Below are 24,532 nucleotides of genomic sequence, written 5' to 3'. Positions count from 1 at the left end.
TCTGAAATTGCATTGATATTCATATATTCCCATACACATTCTTCTTAATATTCCATGTCAATGGATTAAATGGAAAGCACAGGCTAAATAGCTTTTCAGAACCACACCTCAACATGTCTTGATGCTGAACTAGATGCTTCATGCAGAATTTTACCGCTGTATATGTCTAAAGTGTACCCACATAGGCATATCTGGGAAAGTGCATGGATTGAAACAGACATACATGAAACATCTAGGTTTCTTAGTTCAATATGGGCTACATCATAGTAAATTCTGGCAAAAAAAGAGGAAGATGGAGAAAAGGGCTGCTACCTAATGCAGATTGTTTGCAGGAATGACAACTTTAAGGATCTAGGAATCCAATTCCCCAAGCCCTGCTTCAGTCATGCTCTAAGATAGATGCTTCATGCCTTGACCTCAAGGAGGAAAGCTTGTGACTAATATCTCCTCATCATGAGTTAAAAAAATCACATGGGTGCCAAGATTCAGGGTGTCAGATGTGTAGCCATTATCTCATAGGCTGGGACCATCATCAGGATCAGAATAAAAGGACTGAGGGACAGGGCACTTCCATCCGCTCCCCATCTGAGACAAACACAGATCTTGTGCTGTCCATAATCTTGGTAAGTGTTCACAGGAGGTTAGGGGAGAGACTTCAGAGGGCAGTCAGACTAGAGCAGACAGGAGACTGGGAAGGATACCTTAGCCTCGAGGCCACAATTACAGCTCATAAAATATGTTGAAATGTGAGGGACAGGTTTGACAAAAGCAAGTCACATCCTTGGTTTTGAGAGATACTGGAAAGATTTCGGTATTCTGGCTCTGGAGAGAACAAACATTTAGTGTATAGGACTTCTTAGGATATAACACTCAAGCACCGAGAATGGTGTTGGACATGTTTCTAGAGGAAGTTGACTTTTGAAGAAATTGCTTCCCTTCCCTGATAATGAAGAGCTAGAGCATCAAAAGTCCACAGGGCCTCGTGTGTCTTGGGAAGGAGATCCCTTCTTCTGGGATCTGCTCACAGACTTCTCTGATCAAAAGGACACCACCAGGATGACACTGAGCTTGCCACCGTTAGCCTGAGCAGATTGTACTTTGGATATATCTGAACTCTGGCCTCACAACAAGAACTATTGTTCCCATGCTAGGTCTGAACAGGGTTTACATATTTTCTGTCAGGGACTGAGCTTATTCTCAAAGGGTGCTAGAAGTTCATCTGAAATACTGACATTAAACTAAAATTACCTTCACTTAATGATTATTCTTTACAATTAGTCATCTCTGAAAGACTATATATACTGGTATGTGCCTGAGGACTAAGAATACACAACCTTTTGAAATGTCACTGGGCATTGATTTAGTGCTGCTGGATTTCAAGTAATATAACTTTATGTGCTTGTGTATCTGATGTTTAACAGGATGTGACAACTAATGGAATGACTATAGATGGTGTTTCTGTGATGATCAGTGATACTCCTGGGCAGAGTGCGACAGGTGACCACAATGTCTGGTGTCTGATATATTTATGACTCTCTCACAGGTCCTGAACACCCATATCTGAGATGTCCTGCCAGCAGAACCAGCAGCAGTGCCAGCCCCCTCCCAAGTGCCCTCCCAAGTGCCAGACCCCAAAATGCCCTCCAAAATGCCCCCCAAAATGTCCTCCCAAGTGCCCCCCCGTTTCTTCCTGCTGTAGCCTGGGTTCTGGTGGCTGCTGTGGCTCCAGCTCTGGGGGCTGCTGTGGCTCCAGCTCTGGTGGCTGCTGCAGCTCTGGGGGTGGAGGCTGCTGCCTGAGCCACCACAGACCCCGCAGATCTCTCCGTCGCCATCGCCACAGTTCTGGATGCTGTAGCAGTGGTGGCAGCAGTGGAGGCTGCTGTGGCAGCAGTGGCTGCTGTGGCAGTAGCCAGCAGTCTGGGGATTGCTGCTGACCTGGGTGTGGAAGACTTCAGACATATGATGCATGAGGAGCACATGCTCAGAAAACTCCCCAATACATGGTGCTCTCTCTCCTCCTGCTTCCTTCATTTCTCTGCCCTCTGAGAGGCTGGAACCCCAGGAAACATTCTGCATTCTGTTCAGGAGATAACGGTGCTCCTTTGCCAATTTGTTAAGAATTAAAAATAAAAAAGCCTTGACAACCTTTCCTGAAGAGACCATTGCTTTTCTTTTTTTCTCATCCCAATTCCCATTCGTTAGTCATCTTTTCCTGCTACCAGAGCATTGCACCTAGAGCTATGTTCTATTTTAGCTCTGTATGCACTTCCTATGACTTATATCAACTGCTGTACTATGTCTGTAAGATCTTCCTTAATCTTTTTAATAGTAAAGCTGATGTGAGAACTTTAGAAATGGCAGTCACTCCTCACAATTATAAAACAGAGAGACAAACCCAATGTCATTGGAATTGAAGTTATATGTCTACTGTTCAAGACTTATTGGAAGGACAATGATTCCACATTAGATGAAACGAGGACATAAGACACCATTCGGTCACTTCTTTTTTCACTTTGTGTTTTTTGTTGCTTTCTTGTAAATAAAGTTGTGACCCAAATGAGCAGAAAGTCACATTTTTTTATTCATGTCATTTTAGTGTGGGGATTTCTGTACAGATGATCTTTGGCAATGCTCTCATTTCTTTCCCTCTGTTAGTGCCTGCTGAACTCTTGACAAATGATGAGTTCATTAGCAGAGAGAGAAATGTTTGGAAATGTTTGTATATGCCTGCTTCCTACTTCTGTGTTTTAATACAAGTCACTGCAGTAGTAATAGGACAAATTTGTCTTTGATCTTGTGGTTTCCTACAGGTCTCTAAGTCTGTCTTCTGTTATTAAAAGGGCAGAGTGCCAAATTGGTTCCTTAGGCAAGGCTGAGGAGATCAAATTTAAGGAAAGATTCCTGCTACTAATATGCTTTTCCTCTTACAATGAAATATACAACCAACACTAGATGTTGACATGTGGGCCTGTGTACTGGAGGCTTTCCATGGAGATCTCTGGCCCTGCCCGGTGCAAGGGTTCAGGTGAACTGGGGAGAAGGGAGTGGGAATTGTCTCTGCTGCCTTCCCTGCTGCAGTTGCCTCCACATCTGCCTCAACCTCTACCTCTGCTGCTGCCATTGCTTCTGTGGCTACAAGATGCTGTACTGGTTGTTCTATGCTGACTGGCCAGGCTGAGCCAGCAGGAAGCTGATTAGCCAGTGAGTAGTGTGTGGAAGCTTCTGGTGGTTTTCCAGAGATCAGGTCTCTTCCCTGGCAAAGGTCTTACAGCTTAATGACAGAAGTTCTCAGACTACAGAGTAATTCTCACATACCTTTATTCCTTCTGGATAGGATCCTTATATACAGTTTTGGGGTGGGAGAAATGCTTCTTATTGGTTTGGTCTGAGTGGTTGGGGATACCTCATCTACATGTGGTGGGACTGGGATGCTGCTCCTATGTGACTGATGACCGCACACCTCTTTGGGTTGGGGAGGCTGTCCTGGGCTGTGGCTATGTGACTGGGGTCTAGTTCCTATCGTCCTTTCAGGGTCCCTGGGACTTCAAACCTTAGCTCAACCTTACCAGGCTTCCTCTGACAGTCCACCACCTCACATTGAGCAGGTTTCTGCAGACCTACAAAGATATGGTATCGTGTAATGATGCTATATAGACAAATAGGTGATTCTATAGAATTCCTGTTTTGATTCAAATAACTTTAGGAAGAAAGTTTTTAGAGATGGTCATAGGTCCCTTGCTAGAAGGATATAATAAAATCAGATCAAGAATAGAATGCCCACTCCTCATAATAGTAAGTAAAGGCAACATTATAAGAAATACAGTGAGTTTTCATAATTACACTAAAAAGAGAAATAGACTTGAGACATATTTCTGTTCAAGGAAAAATATTTCAGTCCAAGGATAAATTCATGGGTGTGTTATTAGACAAGACCATGAAAAAATAACTGTTGCTTTGTACTTATATGAGCATATTATAATGAAATGCTGCTCTGAACTTGATATCAACATCCTTCTGTAACTCCTCTTTTAAGTAACATTTGATTTATGAGGTAATTTTCTAAAGAACCTTTGTCTAACAATGTATAAAAAGACCAGAGAAAAGATATAAATTTGTTAGTAGAATGCTTTGGTTTGGGGAACTTTGCCCCATCCATCCATCCATCCATCCATCCATCCATCCATCCACCCTTCCTTCCTTCCTTCCTTCCTTCCTTCCTTCCTTCCTTCCTTCCTTCCCTCCATCCGTCCAAAAGTGTGTTTGTTTGTTTATATGTTTCTATATATAGATATATGTGCCTATATGTAAGCATGCATGAATACTTGTGGAATTGATTGTGATCAACAATCAGGCCTGGCCAGAGTGAGGGTGTATGAATCTTTGAATGTATACGAATGTGTATTTGCCTGTAAATGGCATCTTAATTCTTTTACATCTTTTCTCTCTGGTTGACAAAGATTTAACCAGCTTAGCCATAGATGGGTCTGGCTGACTCACCAGAGAAATGAAAACAAGCAATAAATCCTTTTACTTAATTCTCTGCTGTTGAACATGTATTAGTCACTAGATTTAACACTTACTAAAACCCAAGTTATAAAGAATTAATAAAGTTAAGTTCTTAGTGCTTAATGAATAATAAAGGGTTAAATTTTTAGGACTTCACGGAGCACTGAACAGTAAGAGTTAAGTTTTTAGCACTTAATGAAGCACAGAATAACAAAAAAGGTAAGTTCTCAACACAGAGCAGTAACTATGAGTTAAGTTTCCTTAGTGCTTATTTAAACATAGAGTTAAATAAAGCACAGAGGATTATAGTACTTAATAATGCTCAGGGTTAAAGAGAAAAGAAGCCAGTGATTTTTACACAAAGAATAAGCAAGAAAGACTTTAGAATCTTTTAGATGTTATCAGCAAGCATTCAGCATAGTTAGAGAGCTAGAAGCCAGAGACCATAAGTCTTTAAAACTTAAGTCTGGAGACCATGAGGCTTTAAAGCTACTTCCTACCAACACTAGGTCCTTCTTCAAGCCCATTCCAGGCTGGGCAGGCTCCTGGCAAGACAGACTTTATCATCATTTCCCATTGTCACTTCTACAAGAAGGGTCTTTAAAGTGCACTCACTCAGCATATCAGTCCCCAATCTCTACTTCTCTTTTTGATTTTTCCATATGAAGTTGAGAATTGCTCTTTCAACGGATGTTAAAAAATGTGTTAAATTTTTGTTGGAATTGCATTCAATATGTAGATTGCTTTGGCTAAGATGGCCATTTTCTCTGTTATTCCTACCAATCCATAAGCATAGGAGATCTTCCCATCTTCTGATATCTTCTTCAATTTTCAGGGACATGAATTTCTTTTATAACCCATTATATAAACCAACTGAAAGAACAAAGTCACATGATCATCTCATTAGATACTGAAAAAGCCTTTGAGAAAATCCAACACACCTTCATGTTAAAAGTGTTGGAGGGATTAGGGAGTGAAGGCACATACCTAAACATCATAAAAGCAATATACGCCAAAATAATAGCCAACATCAAGTTAAATAAAGAGAAACTTGAAACAGTCCCACTAAAATCAGGGACAAGACAAGTGTGCTCCCTCCCTATCAATTCTTGAATTTCTAGCTAGAGCAATAAGACAAAAAATGTAGAACAGGGGATACAAATTGGAAAGGAGGAAGTAAAAATATCACTATTTGCAGTTGATGTGATACTATACGTATGTAACCTCAAAAAGTCTTCAGGAGAACTTCTACAGGTGATAAACAACTTCAGCAAACTGGCTGGATATAAAATTAACTCAAAGAAATCAATAGTTCTCCTTTAAACAAATGATAAAAGGGTTGAGAAAAAATTAAAAGAGGAAAAAAAAACACCTGTCACAGTAGCCGCAAATAATATAAAACACCTCAGTCAGTATATCTCTAATCAAGCAAGTGAAAGAATATGACTCCTTTGTACAAGTACAGCACAATTTTCCTTTTCTTTCTTTTTTGAGGGTGTGTGTGTAGTTCTATATTGTGACTGTTACGAATGATGCAATGATACACATCGGTCTGTAGGTGTCACTGTGGTATGATTATTCTTTGGCGTATATTCGGAATTGGTGTAACTGGATCCAAAGGTAATTCTTGTGTGGGTTTTGAAGTTCTTTTTCTCCACCGTCCTTACCAGCATTTCTTGCTATTGGTTTTCCTGATGGTGGCATGATTGCTGTGAGCTGGAATCTGAGCATCAGTTTCTTGTCCATGTTCCTGATGGCTTAAAACAGTAAACTTTTTTCACATGTTGCTGGTTATTTATTTATTTACTTTTTTGAGTAGTGTGTCTTACCCTCCTGGGTCCCCTGCAGCGTTTGACCCCTACTGAGCCCTGCTGATGCAAGTAGAAGCTTTTTGTTCCTAACAAAGGAACGCCCTGGCCCAGCAGGGACACACCGGGCATGGTTCACTCCTGTCTTTTGTTCTTCCATCTTTGTTCCTGGGGGCTTAGGCCTGTCTTCCGGATCTCCGCAGAAAATTTGGGGCACAAGTTTGGTTTTTTGTTCCTGAAGCCTTAAGCCGGGTTTTCCCACTGGGCTTCCTGGAATTTTCCACCCGGTGAACTTGGGGTATATATTCCGTGAATAAAGGTACAGATTTGGCATTCCTATGATCCGAATGACCCGAATATGTGTGTTTTTAAATCCCGCAGGCTTATGCCCAGATCTCGGTGCCATGTTGGTGCGGGCATCAGCAGTAGTGGTTGTTTATTTTCCCTTTTATTAGTTGCATCTCTTCATGGTAATCTTTTGCTTCTTTTTGTAATCTAGGCACTAATTCTCCTCCAAACATATACTGATCCACAGTTTTCTTTCATTTTGTTAGCTGTCCCTTTCCTGCTTGTTATATTTGCCTAGAATGCACTTTGAAATTAACCTCTCTCTTTATCACTTTTTCCTAAAAATGAACTTTGTTTTTTAGAAAGTCCTTGTGCATGTATATACCTTGAAGCATTTTCTCCCTCAGTTCCTCCAATAGTTGTCAGTTTTAGCTCTTGTACTTTGACTCATTGGAGTTGATTTTTTTCTTTTTTCTTTTTCCCTTTCCTTCCTTCCTTCCTTCCTTCCTTCCTTCCTTCTTTCTTTCTTTCTTTCTTCCTCTCTTTCTTTCTTTCTTTGCTTCTCTCTCTCTTTTTTTTTTTTGGCGTGTAAGTGAAACAGGTGTGTCTATGAGGATTTCTGACTTTCTCATTTCCAGTTACTGAAGAGGAACTCTCTTCTGCAAAGCATTTGGACACTTTCATAATGATTACATGTCTGTTCGTGTTTTGAAGTTTGCTTTAGTGTTGTACACATTATTTCCTGGCAGTCTATAGCAGTTTATGCTCTTTAACGTAATAATTTTGTTCTGGAATATAATTTGAAAATAGGTATTGTGATACTTTAACATTGTGCATTTTCTTCTTTTTCATGAAAGAATGCACCAAACACATTCACATTTATTTTTTAAGCAAATGACAGAAACTCAAATTACCCGCTTCTTTTAAACCTAAACTTACCATTACATATTTACACAATAGTGAAACTGACGAGGTTGCCAGCATCCTTGAACAACCAGAAAGCATCCTTAATTTGCACTAAACCAGAAATGTGTTACCTTTGAGGCAGTAATAGATTGCATCACTAAATACTGAAAATAAAATAGAAATATTTCTGTAGACGATTCATCTGGCAATGTTAACTTCACAGCAGGCTGACACTGCTCACAATTCAACACAGCGGGAAGAAGATCCATGCTGGTGTGAAAGACAATCTCCTCCTAGCAGGACTCAGGTGTCACAGCTCTCACCTCAGAGAACGTTTTGCTTAAAGCAAAGCGCATATAGAGCTTATAACAATTTTAAAGACAAAAAAAATGAAAGAAAGGTTTTATTTTGTTGTCCCAATAACAAACTCAAAAATCTGATAAATGGGGGCCCCGATGAACTGTTTTATAAACACTTTATATAAGGTACAGTTATACAGAAAGTCGAGTTCGTTTGAAATCCTCAAAAAATAAAGTTCCTGTTATTTCTCAAATCGTGTTTGTTGTGGTTTAACATTTCTGTTAAATGCGTGTGTTGAATTACTTGTTATCCAAGCGTAGCAGGTGCTCCTTGCCATTTTTCGTCAGGGACGTTAAGTGTCCATCTTCTTCAACTTCTACTCTTTCCTGACCGTTCTGTACAATTCTCTTTACATGACTTTTTTGTCATTAACTATTTTAGTTGGAGTTGCCCATTCCCATTGCTGCCAAATGACACTGAAGAGAAGGAAGTGAGACCGCCTATGACCTAGTGACCCGAATGGAGTAAAGCCTGTATCAAAAGCAGGAAATACACGCCTAAAAGAAGGAAATCCACTGAAGGCAGAGAAAGGAGCCAGCACCTCCGCTTCTACTTCCTCCGGGACCCTTTCTGTTCCCAAAAAAGTCATCAAATGGGTCTTAGAAGAAGTCAAATGAAAATGGGTTCCCTCCACCAAAAAATTCCCTCAAGACATCATCTAGGTTACGGTATGTGAAGCCAAACTCAAATGGACTGTCTAAATGACTTCCACCTCCTTCTCCACCACCATTTAATCCTTCTTTGCCATATTTGTCGTAGATGTCCCGCTTTTTAACATCTGATAATACCTCATATACCTCAGCTACTTGTTTGAATTTCCGCTCTGCTTCTTCTTTATTTTCAGGACTTTCGTCCCTGTGCCGTTTAAGTGCCTGTTTTCGATACGCCTTTTTAACGTCCTCAGGTGAGGCATGTCTGTGCACGCCCAGCACAGTGATCCACCGTGTTTTAACAGACTGTTGGAACAAATCCGAGGCCAGTGAGGGGGATGTCAAGCAGCTGGTCTCCTCGCGGCTCTGTCACAGCTGTGCTGGTGGCAGTGGTGGAATTTCCTCCCTCTTTCCTTTCTAATTATTTTCACAATAATAACTCTGTTAGTATGTAAGTGGGAAGCTTTCCCATCTTTAGTGTTGCCTTCAGTGCCTTTCTCTGGTGTCATAAAGAATCCATGTAGAACTGGATTTTCTTCCTTGATTTTATTTCACGGCATTTTTAGTTTTTTAAGTTTTACAATGGAAAAGGATGTTTCCAGAGTTCTTTGACACTCCATTCAGTTTTCCCTTATAGCAATGTTGCTACCGAGCTTAGAATACCAAATTTGCAAAACATTGTATGTGAGCTTTTATGGGGTTATTTTAGGGCATATCAACAGTGGTCATTTTTTCCCCATTTTTCAACCTAACTCCCCTTTCTCTTTCTCACTGTATTATTATTATTATTATTATTATTATTATTATTATTATTATATTTCCTGCCATCTACTCCTTTTGGGTGTATTTGATTCTTTTTTGTTCTACAGCATTTTGGTGTGCTATGAAACTGCTAGTTTATGCTCTCCTGACTTTCTTTCTGCAGGCACTCAGAGCTATGAGTTTTCCTCTTAGCACAGCTTTCATTGTGTCCCAAAAATTTGAGTATGTTGTGCCTTCATTTTCATTAAATTCTAAAAAGTCTTTAATTTCTTCCTTTATTTCTTCCTTGACCATGTTATCATTGAGTAGAGCATTGTTCAGCTTCCTTGTGTATGTGGGCTTTCTGTTGTTTTTGTTGATATTGAAGGCCAGTCTTAATCCGTGGTGATCTGATAGCATGCATGGGATTATTTTAATCTTCTTGTATCTGTCGAGGTCTGTTTTGTGACTGATTATAAGGTCAATTTTGAACAAGATACCATGATTTGCTGAGAAGAATATATATTCTTTTGCTTGAGGATGAAATGTTCTATAGATATCTGTTAAATCCATTTGGTTCATAACTTCTCTTAGTATCTCTGTATCTGTGTTTAGTTTCTGCTTTCACAATCTGTCCATTGCTGAGAGTGGGGTGTTGAAGTCTCCCACTATTATTGTTTGAGGTGCAATATGTGCTTTGAGCTTTAGTAAGGTTTGTTTTATAAATGGAGGTGCCAGAATTGAAAGTTCATCTTGGTGGATTTTTCCTTTGATGAATATGAAGTTTCCTTCCTTATCTTTTTGATAACTTTGGTTGAAAGTCTATTTTATTAAATATTAGAATGCCTACTTCAACTTGTTTCTTGGGACCATTTACTTGGAATTTTTTTTTTTTTTTTAGCCTTTTACTCTGATATAGTGTCTGTTCTTTTCTTTAAGGCCCTCTATTTAGAAGAAAGTTTTCTTTAATGGAGGGTGTGGACTACACTTTTCTCTGGACTATAGGAACAGATATATAATGTACAGTTGGGGATTATACTACTGAAGTAATGATTGTGGTAAATTTGCCTCAAAGATTTATGACCTGTCTGGCCCTGTATAGTTGCCTGGGTTTCAGTATCAGACATTGAGTAGATCCTAAATGTAATCATAGAATAGTTGGATAACCCCAAGGTATGCCACAAGTATGGCCTTGGGTTTCTTAGGCTTGATGCTCCTTTTGTGCCTCACAGGAAAGCACCTGATAACTGAAGCCCTCAGTCTGTCCACAGTTTACTCTCCATGATGTTCACGTTGGTTGAGGTTTAAGTTTCCAGAGATCACACTCAAGGCTAGATTTCAGTCTTCTTCGAGCAAGCATACCTACCTCATACATACCTACAGTCAGGCAAGTAAGCTGAGGACCTGGGTGTTGTCTTGCCCAGAGGCAGAAATGTGGAGTAGCTACCATCTCAGCTACATCATCCTAGAAATCCCAAGGTTAGCCTGGCATAACTGACACTGGACAAATCAGGGATCAGTTCCTGACCTCTCCCAGTAACTAAGGCTACTGTAATAATGTGAGCAGAATAAGTCAACCCAGATGATACAGTTATTGACTCTGCAAGGTCATGTGACCACACATACCTCAGTCTGCCTCAGATGTTAGGTATTTTTTTTCCCCAGTGATTCAAGTCTTTAGGAATAGCTTAAATGTCACTGAAGATGGTAGCAAGAGACTTTTACATCACCAAATATCTACAGAATAAAATGTGTTCAACTAGGGTTTATAAGAAAAATTATAATCCACAAACAAGCTTGAGGAATTTGTTTTAATTATGTTAAACATTGTACGAAAAAAGATTGAATCAATTTACATTATTAAGAGACTTAAAGTTGTAATATACATTTTAGGAAAAACCATAAACTAAAAGACAAAAATCACATCATTTAACTAAGAACAAATTTGAGAGCAGGAGGGAAAATATTTCATATGAACTATTCATAAAGGTCTTTACTTCTCTTAAGATACTTACAGTCCTGAACAAGTCTTTGCTAATGAGTTGTTGTAGTTATTCCTGGGAGGGCATATGGCTCTTTAGCTCTTTTGTCTCATATGCAGGAGTATACAGACAATACATCATAGCATATGACTGTTCCCGTGTTTTTTATAGGTGATCAACTTAATTTCCTACATACCATATGAACCCTCTTTCTAACTTTCTTGTTAGTAATATGCCATCTAATATTACAATTAATAGCATTCAGTTTCCATGAGAGATATGTGGTGGTTTCTACAGATCCAGCAATATTAAAAAAGTTAAGACCAGAGTACCATATTAAAGGATGATCAGATGTAAATTCATGAAAAATCTAATATAAAAATATTTTTAAGACATATGCAAAGCAACAGACAAAAAGGAAATGTATTCTCTCTGGTAACAACCACTGCTTTATTATTACTAAGGTTTTATTGATTTTAATTATAGTTATTAATTTATTATTTTATTATTTGCAAATTTTGTTTCTTTGGGACATTCTCATACACATTATTTATTGAATAACTCCATCTTCTTTTCTAAATTATAATTTATATTTTTCATTCATTTAATTTATATCCTGCTCACTGACCCTCCCTCTCAGCCCCCATACAATTCTGCCCTCATCCCTCATACCCTTTTCTTCTGAGTGGGTGGGGGGAACCCTGAGTATCCTCCCACCCTTGTACTTCAAGTCTCTCCAAGGCTAGGCGTCTCCTCTCCCACTGAGGCCATAAAAAGTAGCACAGCTGGAAGAACACATCCCTCATTCAGGCAAGAGCTTTTGGGATAGTCCCTGTTCCAGTTGTTCAGGACCCACATGAAGACCAAGCTCTACATCTGGTACATAAGTGCAGGAGGCCTAGGTCCAGCAAGTGTATGTTCTTTGGTTGGTGGTTCAGTCTCTGAGAGCCCCAAGGGTCCAAGTTAGTGGTTTCTGTTGGTCTTCCTGTGGAGTTCCTAGCCCCCTGGTGGCCAGCTATCTTTCTTCCTATTCTGTGAGTCCCTAGTCTCCATCCACTGTTTGTCTAGGACTCTCCGTATCTGTCTGTGTCAGTTGTTTTCAATTATTGTTTCTGGGGCAAATATTTTGTATTTAATTGCATTTTTCTGTGTATGTCTGTGTTTTAGTTGTTCAGTGTGTATACCTTTCTATGTTTATGTCTGCATATTTGTTTGTGTGTGTAACTGTATCATTGTAGTTAAGAAGAGGGTGTTATACGCCCTGAATCTAGAGTTACAATTGGTCCTGAGCTGTCCCACTTAGGTGTTAGGAATCAATCTCAGATTCTTTTCAAGAGCAGTGTGCATTCTCCACTGAAGAGCCATCTCTCTATTGGTGTGTTTAAATATCATATTACCCACCACATATTTAACAGTTTGTAAAAGTCTGTTGGAAGCCATATAAGAGAATTTTATTTTTCTTTATCCATGTCTTGGCATTTCATTCTCCTGAATATTCCATGGTAATAGTTTAAGTGGGAAATGAGACTGACTCAGTAGTCTTTCAGAATGACACCTCAGCATGTCTTGGTGCTGCACCAGATCCATCATGCTGGATTTTACTGCTTTAGATGTTTAAAGTGTACCCACATAAGCACAGCTGTGAAAGTATATGGATGGAAGCAGGCAGGCAAAGATTGTCAACTATTTTTAGCTTAGCATGCTATACCAGTTGCACACATCACAATAAGAACCAGCAGAAAAGTAGGATGATGAAGAAATGAGTGGTGCCTAATGCAGACACCCTGTAGGAATGCCAGGTTTAAGGATCTATCAGTTCACTTCCTCATCTCATGCCTAAGTCATGCTCTAAGATAGATGCAGCTTGCCTTGCCTGCAAAGAGGAAGGTTGATGAGCAGTATCTTATCATGATCTGTCACAAAACCATGTGGGCGTCAGGAGGCAGGGCATCCCATCCCTAGCCACTGTCTCACAGGCTGGGACACAGCCCAGGTTTAGAATAAAAGGACTGATGGAGAGGGCCCTTCCATCCACTTATTGGCTGAGATACTCACAGATCCTGTTCTACCCCTCATCTTGGTAAGTGTCCCCTGGAAGTAAGGTCAAAGACTTCCAGAGTGGAGCTAAACTAGAGCTGGAAAGAAGAGTGGAAAGGAACTCTTAGCCTTGTGGCCAGAACTGATAGATCATAAAACATCTGAGGTTTGAGGCAGTGGTAGCTTTGTCAGACACTAGCCACAGCTTTAGTTAGGGAGGCACTAGAAAGTCTTGGGTAGTCTGGCTCTGGAGAGCGCAGAGTGACTTCAGTGTTATAGGTCAGCTTAGGATGGAGTGCTCAGCACGGATAACTATGCATCTAGACTCCTTTCCAGGGGGAGGGATGGCTTTTAAAGAAAATGCCTTTTTTTTCTCTGACAATGAAGAGCTAGAGCATGGAAAGTTTACAGGACTTCACTTTGGTTTGGGAAAGAAAGTCATTCTTCTGGGATATGCTCATATATTTCTTTGATATGAGGGATACCACTAGGATGAAACTGACCTTTCCACTCTTAGCCTTAGCAGTTGGTAATTTGGACACATCTGAACTCTGGCCTCATAACAAGGGCTAGTGTCCCCATATCAGGTTGGAACAAGTACTGCTATTCTTTTGTCAGTGGTTGAGCTTACTCCCTAAGTGTTCTCAAGGGTCCTTTGAAATACTGACCATAAACTAAAAGCACCTTTAAGTACTGATTGATCTTTCCTTTACAATTAGTCATCTCTGGCACACATATGAAAACTTAGAATAGCAGACCTTTATAAAATGTCACTAGGCATTGATTTAGTGCTGCAACATTACAGGGAACAATATCTCATGTGCTTGTGTTTCTGATGTTCCAAAGACGTGAGAAACAGGATGTGATAATCTAAGTATATTATAAATGTACTGACTATAGATGCTGTTTCTATGATGATCACTAATGCTTCTGTGTGACCTGGATGGGTCAGGATGCCTCAGTGTTTGGTGTCTGACATGTGTGTGATTTTCTCACAGCTCCTGAACACACATACCTGAGATGTCCTGCCAGCAGAGCCAGCAGCAGTGCCAGGCCCCTGTCAAGTGCCCTCCCAAGTGCCAAACCCCAAAGTGCCCTCCAAAATGCCCCCCAAAATGTCCTCCCAAGTGCCCCCCTGTGTCTTCCTGCTGTAGCCTGGGTTCTGGGGGCTGCTGCAGCTCTGGGGGCTGCTGTGGCTCCAGCTCTGGTGGATGCTGCAGCTCTGGGGGTGGAGGCTGCTGCCTGAGCCACCACAGACCCCGCAGATCTCTCCGTCGCCATCGTCACAGCTCTGGATGCTGTAGCAGTGGTGGTAGCAGTGGCTGCTGTGGTAGCAGTGGTGGCAGCAGTGGCTGTTGTGGTAGCAGTGGTGGCAGCAGTGGCTGCTGTGGCAGTAGCCAGCAGTCTGGAGATTGCTGCTGACCTGGGTGAGGAAGACTTCAGTCAAGTGGTGCAGGAGGAGCAGAGTCTCAGAAGACTCCCCAGTGCTTGATGATCTCTATTTTCCTGCTTCCCTCCTTCCATGTCCTCTGGTGTGCTCAAACGTCCTGGCAAATGATTTTCAGTCTCCTCGGGAAATGACAATTTCCCTTTCCCCTTTGTTGCAAATTAAAAATGTCTTGACAACAATTCTTGACAAGAAGGTCACTTTTTTTCTCTCTCAGAATCATCCTGATTAACATCCCTTCATCATCTTCTCCTTCAAGCAGAGCATGACACCTAGAGCTATTGTCCTCTTTTACATATGTATGTGCTTCCTATGACTTTATACTGTGTATTTTATCTGTTAGAAAAAATTCTTAGTCTTTTTAATAGTAATGTCTGTGTGAACAATTAGAAATGGCAATCACTTCTCACAATTATAAAATAGGGAAACAAACCCTATGTCAAGGGAGTTGAAGGTGTATGTCCACTCTTAGACACTTATTAGAAGAATGATTATTTCACACTCAGATTAAATGAGGACAATTAGGACATTAGTCAGTCATTTCCTTCTTCACTTTTTTTAGTTGTTCTCTTCTAAACAAATTTGTGAACTAGAAATGCATAAATGTACATTTTTTCCATCATGTAACTTTTCTCTTATAACTGATGTGATATAATGTGAATTTCCTATTGGCTGATCTTTGGCAATGCTCTCATTCTTTCCCCTGTCTTAGTACCTGCTGTATTTATTCTTGACAAATAAATGCTGAGTTCATCAGTGGAGAGTGAATTGTTAGAAATCTTTTCATATTCCTGCTCACTATTTCTGTGTTTTAATTACTACATATTACTGCAGTATTGCTACACAAATTTCTCTTTGATCTTGTACTTTCCTTCATGTCTCTAACTCTGTCCATTGTCATTAGTAGGAAAGAGACTGTCATCATTTTCCCACCATCACTTCCACAGGAGTGTCTCTAAAGTACACTCACCCTGTCAATTCCCAGTGTAGTCAAGTTTACACACACACACACACACACACACACACACACACACACACGTATAAATGTATGTGAAAATGTCCCTATAATACTTATTCATATAGCTGCATAAAACTTAAGCAAAATAAAATTCATTCGTTTAAATCTAAGTTTATTCTTAAATTTTATTTAGAGTTATATGCCCCAAAGAGCAATGGATACTCTATGAACCCTGTTGAGAACTAATCACATGCAATTTGAACAATTTATAAAACAGCATAGCTCACTATAATATATAAATGGATGTCGAAGGTCATTCTGATTCTCAGGAATCTCCCTGACACCTGGGACAACTAGTTGAGTTATCAATTCTGTAATGCCCCACTTGCTGGGACCCTAGCAAGCCCAGCAGCCATGAGGGCTGTCCTGTCTGCTTTGCACTCTGTTTTTTTTGTTTGTTTTTGTTTTTGTTTTTGTTTTGTTTTTTGTTTTATTCACACCTCTAACTGCAACCCTGGATCTACACTCCACAGCTCAGAGCTTATCCTACCTCCCAGGAGGTCTGCTGCCACCTGAGATAACCAGTGCTGCCTGTTTTCCTAGAGGCCTTTTGCCACTGAAGACAACAAGAGGTGGTTTGCCATTAAGGACTACCATCACTATCTGTAGTCTCAGAGTCCTGCTACCAACAGGGACTACCAGGCCAGCCAACATCAGAGACAATCAGATGATTAAAGACCAGTGTAAGAGCAGATTCAACAAAAACCAGGACAAGATGGCACCATTAGAACCAAGCTCCCCTACTATAAGAAGCCCTAACATACTTAAAGATATCCTAACATATTTAAAGAGCAAGACAATGACCTTAAATTACATCTTATGAAGACTCTAAAGGCCTTTAAAGAGGAAATAAATAAATTCTTGAAGAAATACAGGACAATACAATCAAACAGAGAGAGACCTTTGAATAGGTAATAAATAAATATTACCTATTTATTTATATAAAGAATATAAATATTCCTTATATTTGAATACATATAAAGAAATACAGGAAAAAATGCAATCAAACAAGTAAAGGAAATGAATAAACCTGTTCAAGACCTGAAAATGAAAAAGAAAAAAAAACAATAGAGAAAACAGAAACAGAGGCAACCTTGGAGATGGGAAAACAGAACAATATGAAAGAGAACAGAACAATAGATGCAAGCATCACCAACAGAATATAGAGATGGAAGATAGAATCTCAGTTGTAGAAGATACCATAGAAGAAATTGATACATTAGTCAAAGAAAATGCTAACTCTAAAAATTTCTAGCACAAAACATCAAGGAAATTTGGGACCCTATCAAAAGATTCAACCTAAGAATAATAGGAATAGAAGAAAGAGAATATTCTGAGACTTAAGGAGTTAAGGGGCAGGAAATAGCTTCAACAAAATCACAGAAGAAAATTTCCCTAAGTTAAAGAAAAGGATGGATATAAACATACAAGATATTAACAGAACACAAAATAGATTGGACTACAAAGGAAAATCTACCTGCCACAAAATAAAACACTAAACATACAGAACAAAAAAAGAATATGAAAAGCTTCAAGAGAAAAAACATACAGACAGACATGTCATAATTACACCTGACTTCTCAACAGAAACTCTAAAAGCGAACCAAGTTTTGCAGACTCTGAAACTAGATGTCAGTTGAAACTACTATACCCAGCAAAATGTTCAATCACCATAAATGAACAAACCAAGATATTCCATGGCAAAACCAAGTTTAGACACTATCTCTCCACCAATTCAGCCCTGCAGAGAATAATAGAAAAATATCTAACACAATGAAAGTAACTATATCCAAGAAAACACAAGAAATTAATAATTTCACAGCAAAACCAAAGGGAGAGAAACACATACACACACACACACACACACAGAGTAATACCACTAACATCCAAATAACAGGAACTACCAGCCATTGGTTACTGATATATATATATATATATATATCATATATATATATCATATATATCATATATATCATATATATATCATATATATATATATATCATAACATCAATGGACTCAATTCATAAATAAAAAGACACAGGGAAGGGCTGAAAAAGGGTGTTGAAACTGATTCAAAAAAGCAAGCTGGGGTATTCATTCTAATATCTATTAAACTAGGCTGTCAATGAGAACTATTCCAAAGAGATGGGAAAGGACACACCATCATCAAAGAAAATCTACCAAGATGACATCTCAATTCTGAACATATATTCTCCAAATGCAAGGACACCCACATTCATGAAAGAAGAATTACTACAGCTTACATTGAATCTCACACATCAACACTGGAAATCTTCAACACTCCGCTCTCATCAATAGACAGGTCATTGAATCAGAAACTAAACAGAGAATGTTCTTTGGTTGGTGGATCAGTCTCTGGGAGCCCACAAGACTCCAGGGTAGTTGAGTCTGCTGGTCTTCCTGTGGAGTTTCTATCCTCTCTGGGACACTCAATCTTTCCCTCAATTCTTCCACAAGACTCATAGAGCTCCATCTAATCTTTGGTTGTGGGTCTCTGCCTCTGCTTCAGTCAACTGCTGGGTGGAGCCACTCAGAGGACAGATATGGTAGGTTCCTGTCTGCAAGCAGAACGAGTATTATCAATAGTGTCAGGGAATGGTTCTTACCCACCAGATGGGTTTGAAGTTGGGCCAACCATTGCTTAGTCATTCCCTCAGTTTCTGCCCTGTCTTTCCCTTCACCTCTTTTGGGCAGGACAAATTTTGGGTTAAAAGGTTTTGTATGTGGGTTGGTATCTTTATCATTCCAGTGGGAGTACTGCTTTGCTACAGAAGGTGGCCACCTCAGGTTCCATATTCCCCCATTACTAGGAGCCTCAGCTAAAATCACCCTCAGACTCCCTGGAGCCGCTCCCATATCAGGCTCTGGAACATATTAGAGATGCCCCTGTCCCATAGCAGCTGATTTCATTTCACTCTTATGACCTTCTCTTTCCTTACCTGATTTTCCCTACCTGCCATGACCTTCGCCAAACCCTCTTCCATCCATGTTCCTCCTTCCATCCACCTCCAATATCTATTTTATTTCTTCTTCAAAGAAAGATTCAAGCACCCCCCTTGGGCCCACGTTGTTATTTAACTTCTTTGGGTCTGTGATTTGTAGTGTGGGTATCCTGTATTTTATAGCTAATATCTACTTATGAGTGAGTATATACCATGAGTGTCTTACTGGGTCTGGGTTACCTCACTCAAAATGATATTTTCTCAATCTATACATTTGCCTGCATGTTTCGTGATGAACTTGTTTTTAATAGCTGGATAGCATTCTATTGTATAGATGAAACATGTTTTCTTTATTCTTTTTTTCCATTCTGTGAAATAATATCAAAAAGGAAATTACTTCCTTACTTCCAGCATACAATGACAATATATATATATTATATATATATATTTCTAAAGTCAGAGCTACAGGTGAGTGCTGCTAAGTTCAAGCCTATCTTCCTATCTATCTTGGAATGAAGCTTTACCTCACCCCCTCCTTAAATCACATTTGTATAAGCATTCTTTTTGTAGTTGATTTCAAGTATGGGAAGTTCATTTTTACAGCTGGGATACACACACATACACACATACACACACACACACACACACACACACACACACACACACACACACACTCCAAAAGAGAGGAATAGGGGCATAGTGAGAAAATATTGGACCAAATAAAGAGCAAAAGCCAGCTGGGAAAACTCCAAATCTTATAAATCCATGTCTGTTGTCAAAAGGCTCCTATGGCTATTCCCTTGTAGCTCTCTTGACTAGAAGACCCTCTTCTCTACTGGGCTGGATACACTCTTTGTGTGTAATTCTTATTGAAAGACACCCCCAACATGTCTGGAATTTCCAACATGTTGGGGTTTCCAACAAAATCCAGGCTTCACCCTCACAGATTTATGCAATGGCCTCTAAGGCCTGCTCTTCAGACCTACCACATGCCTGATCTCAGAGGTTATCCTCAACCATAGAACAATATTCCACAAACCCTTTATTTCTGTATTCTTCATGACCCTAAAATCAGAGCCACAGGGTCAGTGCTGCCAAGCCTATCTTCCTGCTTGGAATGAAGCTATACCCAACCCCCTCCTTGAATCACATTTGTATAAGCATTCTTTTTGTAGTTGGTTTCAGGTACAGAAATTTCCTTGGGAAGTTCATTTTTACAACTGAAGCTTAGCTGGGTAGAGTCTTACCCTGAAGTCACAACTCCCTTTATTTCACTAAGCATCTTGGTACTTAACTCCTTAAGTACTAGTTACAGCTCTAACATGAAACATCTTGCTGTTCTTTTTCTTCTCAAATATTATGCATTTCTGTTTCCTCCGCTTGCTCTTTTGTATTGTAGACCTGCATACAAGGGATTATTAAAGCCACACAGCAGAATTCATACTCGGCTTAATTGAAATCTCCTGTGTTGATGAAATTAGTCTGAAATTTTTCAATTTAGCCTCAAGAGATTTTTAGGAAAAATGAAGAAAACAGCCACTATTTTAAAACCAAAATGTCACAAGCATGGTCTGCTAGTATTGTTCCTAACCTCCAGTTAGGCTTCCATAGTCCATGTTGTTCTCAACAGTGTTACCATCCAAGATTCTACTAGGGTGGTCTATTAAACCTTGCTTATCTTGAAGATTAGAACTGTGACTTCTTTCCTCTTCCTCTGCAAGCTCATACCTGTACATTTTCCTGAATTTCTCATCTCCAGCTCTTTACTGCCATATTGTGCAGCTTTGAGACTAGTGCCTACATGTGTTCTCAATCATTTTTCTGTTCCTTTGGTAGGTCTTATTAAGCAAATATCCTTTGTTCCATTGTTTGAAGGAGCTCCCTGACTTTTATTTGAAGTGGTGAATGTAATACATATGATACACAATGTAACATATACATTGTAACATATACATTTTGTAAACCTGTATGTAAGGTGACTACTCCTTCCCTCATCTCTATAAACTGTAAACAGGACTACTACTTGTACTTTATTGGGAATGGAAGGCCAGATCTCCTTACTGTGTATAGTTACTTAAGGAAACGACTCAGCTTTTGTAGTTAGACCACTCAGTGTTTTTAGTTAGACCACTTGCAACTTAGTGTTTTGTTGAGTAACCATTTTGCAGGAAGTATTTCCATTTAAAAACATAAAAGATTAATGTTCCAATTACTTGTAGCTTCCCCAGTATCAATTAGGACTGTTTGTGGGGCACTTGGGAACTGTTTTGTTTTTTTTTTTTCTGTGAATTTTATTTAATTTGAAATCCGGATTAGAGTGAAAGCAGTGGGAGTGAAGCTTTACAAATATTACATTATTATGTCATTGACATGGCTTTTACACTGATTGGATACAGAAAGAAAAAGACTAACATTAGAATTAAGGCAGTGACAACATGTGCAAACGCAACACACCCCCTGACAGGCCTCAGTGGAAAACCACTCTGATCAGTTGGTATCTGACATGGCTGCATGCAGGTCTCATTGCTCGGAAAGATAGGCACTGAAAAACTTCATTCTTTAAAGGGAAAAAAATCCCCCTTACTGGCCAACGATGGCCAGGAGCAGCTTCCTGTAATCTCCACTCGTGTCACTTGCAATCATCGTGCTTAAGGTCTTCTGACACATCTATGTTGTAAAAATATAAAAATTAAAAAAAATATGGTTGTCTTTTGCCTCGCTGAGTCTACGCCCCGGTGCCCCAAGATATCTGCTAGATATCTTGGCGGAAACACAGCCCAGCCGCACACTTTCCTACACTCAAACCCCCACATAAAGGAACTCACATCACAATAATCTTAGATCCAATTTGTAAGATATAATTGCCCACTTAAACATACAAAGCCCGGTACTATCCATCCCTTGAGAACATTAATAACAACCCGTAAATACACAGAGCAGAATCTTAATATCACCTGCCATCTTGTCCTGCCACGGCTTCTCCCCTCTCTCTCCTGTCTCTCTCTCCTGTCTCTCTCTCCTGTCTCTCTCTCCTGTCTCTCTCTCCTGTCTCTCTCTCCTGTCTCTCCTGTCTCTGTTCTAGTCTCCTCCTCTTCCTTCAAACTTCTCTCCCGCCCATCCTTCCTTCTCCTCCAATGACAGACCTCCTTCTATCCTGTACCTGCCCCTCCCCTGTACTTTACAAATTCAATGGAGAGGTGGTTCTGGTGAAGTCACCTGAGTCCTGAGTACCAGACTAGGCAGCTGTCCTTGGGGCAGTGGAATTAGCATCAAAATACAGATAACTCCAGGGCAAACCACAACACTTCCCGGTGAACATCTGTTTTATCTGAAAGAGGTCAATCTCACTCCTAGTGACCACAATCCTGACCAGGGTGGAGTCATCCGTTCCAGCGCCTTTCATGGAATAGTAGAGTCACTCAGTGAAGAAGGCAGGGCGGCTGAGGGCGCATTGCAATATGGTCTTCAAACCGCTTTCAACATATCCGGAAATTTCCCGGCTCACACTGCTTAGCAAATTTCGATTAGCCATCCTGGAATAAGCCTCCTTGGTGGCTCTCAGCTGAGGGAAGCTCCTTGTGGCAAGGATCATGCTGAAACAGGATTCGTCTGTCCCTAGCCTCCCCTCCCCAGCCTGATAGAGGCGCTGGGCGTCTTCCTGGGCCATCTGGTGGTTTACACTCAGGCTCTCGTCACGGTTTCCCTGGCACATGGACACGAGGAGCCATTCGAAATGTCCTGAGGTATCCGATCTAATGTCCCTCTCGAGCTCGCGACCAAATTCTAATTGATAGCATCTAACAATGTCTTGGATTTCTTAACTTGTTCTTGTGCACAAAATCTCTATCAACACACGCTCTTGAGTTCTTGCTCCCTGCATCGCCTTCCATAAACTCCAGGCCTCATAGTATGTAGGATTGATCCTTCCAGGGCAAGGATTAATTCTTCCATGTTTCCACTCAACTCTGACTTGAGATCTTTAATTAAATCCTTGCCATACATAGTCTCAAAATCTGCTTTAATTTGTTGCCTCTGGTCATTGGAACGGTTAGACACAACATCCACAATCGCTTGCTCATCAGTCCCAAACCGCTTTATTGCTTTGCGGAGAATTTTTGCATCTCTCATAGCATCGAAGTTGGAGGCTGGGCAGATTGTTCCTTGGGTGCCCTGAGTCACTGAAGGCTGGTCAGGGTAGGGAGATTGTCCTCCGGGGTACTGAGACAGCATCTGCCGTCCAGGAAAGCCACCTGGGACTGGAACCTGGGCTGGTCCACCGCCGTAAGACTGTGCAGGTGGCTGTGGATAGTCAGAAAAGCCTGCTTCACCGGGTGGGGCCCCAAAGCCTTGGCCTCCAGGATAGGCTGGAGGACCCCCTGGATTTAGGGTTCCAGGATAGCCCCCAGCGGCTGGATAACCTCCAGGTGTGGGGTAGCTTCCAGCTCCTGGGTAGCCACCACTAGGAGCTGGTGGGTAAGCACCTCCTCCCATTGGTGGAAAGCCACTAGGGTACGGATACTGACCCAAAGTGGGGATAGAGGACTCCTGACCTGCAGAAGGATATCCAGGGAAAGGTGGGTAGCCTGTCAGGGGGTAGCCTGGGTATGACATTCCTGTTAGGACACGCGCAGGGTTCCACGACTACGGCTGGAAGGCCAGACCAGAGACTGGGAACTAGCCTTGTTTTGTTTTTCTAACAGACATTTGCAAGACTGAACATAATAGATAAATCAGTTCCTTCTGAAAATGTGAAAGAAAAAAAAAAGCTAGGTAGTTAAACTTAAATTGACATCATCTTGTTTAAGCATATTTTATTTCACTAAGAGAAATTTAATATCAAGGACTTTTATTTTTTTTCCTCCATCTTTATTAACTTGGGTATTTCTTATTTACATTTCAATTGTTATTCCCCTTCCCGGTTTCCTGGCCAACATTCCCCTAACCCCTCCCCCTTCCTTTCTATATGGGTGTTCCCCTCCCCATCCTCCCCCCATTACCGCCTTTCCCCCAACAATCACATTCACTGGGGGTTCAGTCTTGGCAGGACCAAGGGCTTCCCCTTCCACTGGTGCTCTTACTAGGATATTCATTGCTACCTATGCAGTTGGAGCCCAGGGTCAGTCCATGTCTTTGGATAGTGGCTTAGTCCTGGAAGCTCTGGTTGGTTGGCATTGTTGTTCATATGGGGTCTCAAGCCCCTTCAAGGACTTTTATATACTCTATTACTAGGAAATCGTTTTTAACTACAATTTAAAAATCATTGAAAACGTGATCCACATCATAGCCATACTTTTCCTCAAATTTAGTCAGATGAGCTTCTCAGAGTGAGGTGGGGTGGGGATTGGAATACCACAAAGACCCACAGCGTGCTTGCAGGCAGTGTGTCCCTGGAAAAATTCGGGGCCAGAGCAGCACTGTTAACACAAGGTACATGTGTCAGGTATTTGTTTGCTTGTTGACATTCTGAAAACAGCAAGATTACCAATTGTAGAAAATATTTTGTATGTTTTCTTTTTCACTGGCTCAGAAAGCTTCTCAAAGTATCTGGTCACTATGACTTCCTTCCTTTTAATAGAGATGAAAAACGTTCTTATATTTAACTGGTAACAAAACAAAAATAAAAGAAAAGGTCAATTTTGTCTTGCTGTTTCAGTGTGTTTAAAGAGTAGTTTCCATATTTGCAAGGCTCACTTCTGAGAGCTTGGAGATAAGCTCCCTCTTCACTCTCAGGGGTGATAGTGCTGGCCTCATGCTTCCTCTTCAGGAGGGGGAAGGGTATTGAACATGGCTAACACTCTCAAGTACACAAGTATAATGACATAAAG

General features: G+C 40.4%; 1 protein-coding gene and 2 pseudogenes across 1 annotated transcript; 1 reads left to right on the top strand and 2 right to left on the bottom strand.

Moving 5' to 3' along the window:
- Window positions 1–571: 571 nt before the first annotated feature.
- Lce1f (late cornified envelope 1F) lies at window positions 572–2,158 on the top strand. Its single transcript, NM_001109188.1, has 2 exons — window positions 572–623; window positions 1,544–2,158. Exon 2 carries the CDS (start codon window positions 1,566–1,568, stop codon window positions 1,932–1,934), a length of 369 nt encoding a protein of 122 aa, NP_001102658.1. The 5' UTR covers window positions 572–623; window positions 1,544–1,565; the 3' UTR covers window positions 1,935–2,158.
- Window positions 2,159–8,107: 5,949 nt separating this feature from the next.
- Dnajb6-ps8 (DnaJ heat shock protein family (Hsp40) member B6, pseudogene 8) lies at window positions 8,108–21,350 on the bottom strand (annotated as a pseudogene).
- A 5-nt stretch (window positions 21,351–21,355) lies between these two features.
- Anxa7-ps1 (Annexin A7, pseudogene 1) lies at window positions 21,356–23,318 on the bottom strand (annotated as a pseudogene).
- Between the last annotated feature and the right edge of the window lie 1,214 nt (window positions 23,319–24,532).

Source organism: Rattus norvegicus, chromosome 2 (genome assembly GCF_036323735.1).
Source record: "Rattus norvegicus strain BN/NHsdMcwi chromosome 2, GRCr8, whole genome shotgun sequence".
In the NCBI taxonomy this organism is placed as follows: Eukaryota; Metazoa; Chordata; class Mammalia; order Rodentia; family Muridae; genus Rattus; species Rattus norvegicus.
This window is presented reverse-complemented; position numbering and strand designations above follow the sequence as displayed.

Excerpts from the sequence above, each read along its gene's own strand:
- Lce1f (NM_001109188.1), top strand. The coding sequence starts at position 1,566 with ATGTCCTGCCAGCAGAACCAGCAGCAGTGCCAGCCCCCTCCCAAGTGC.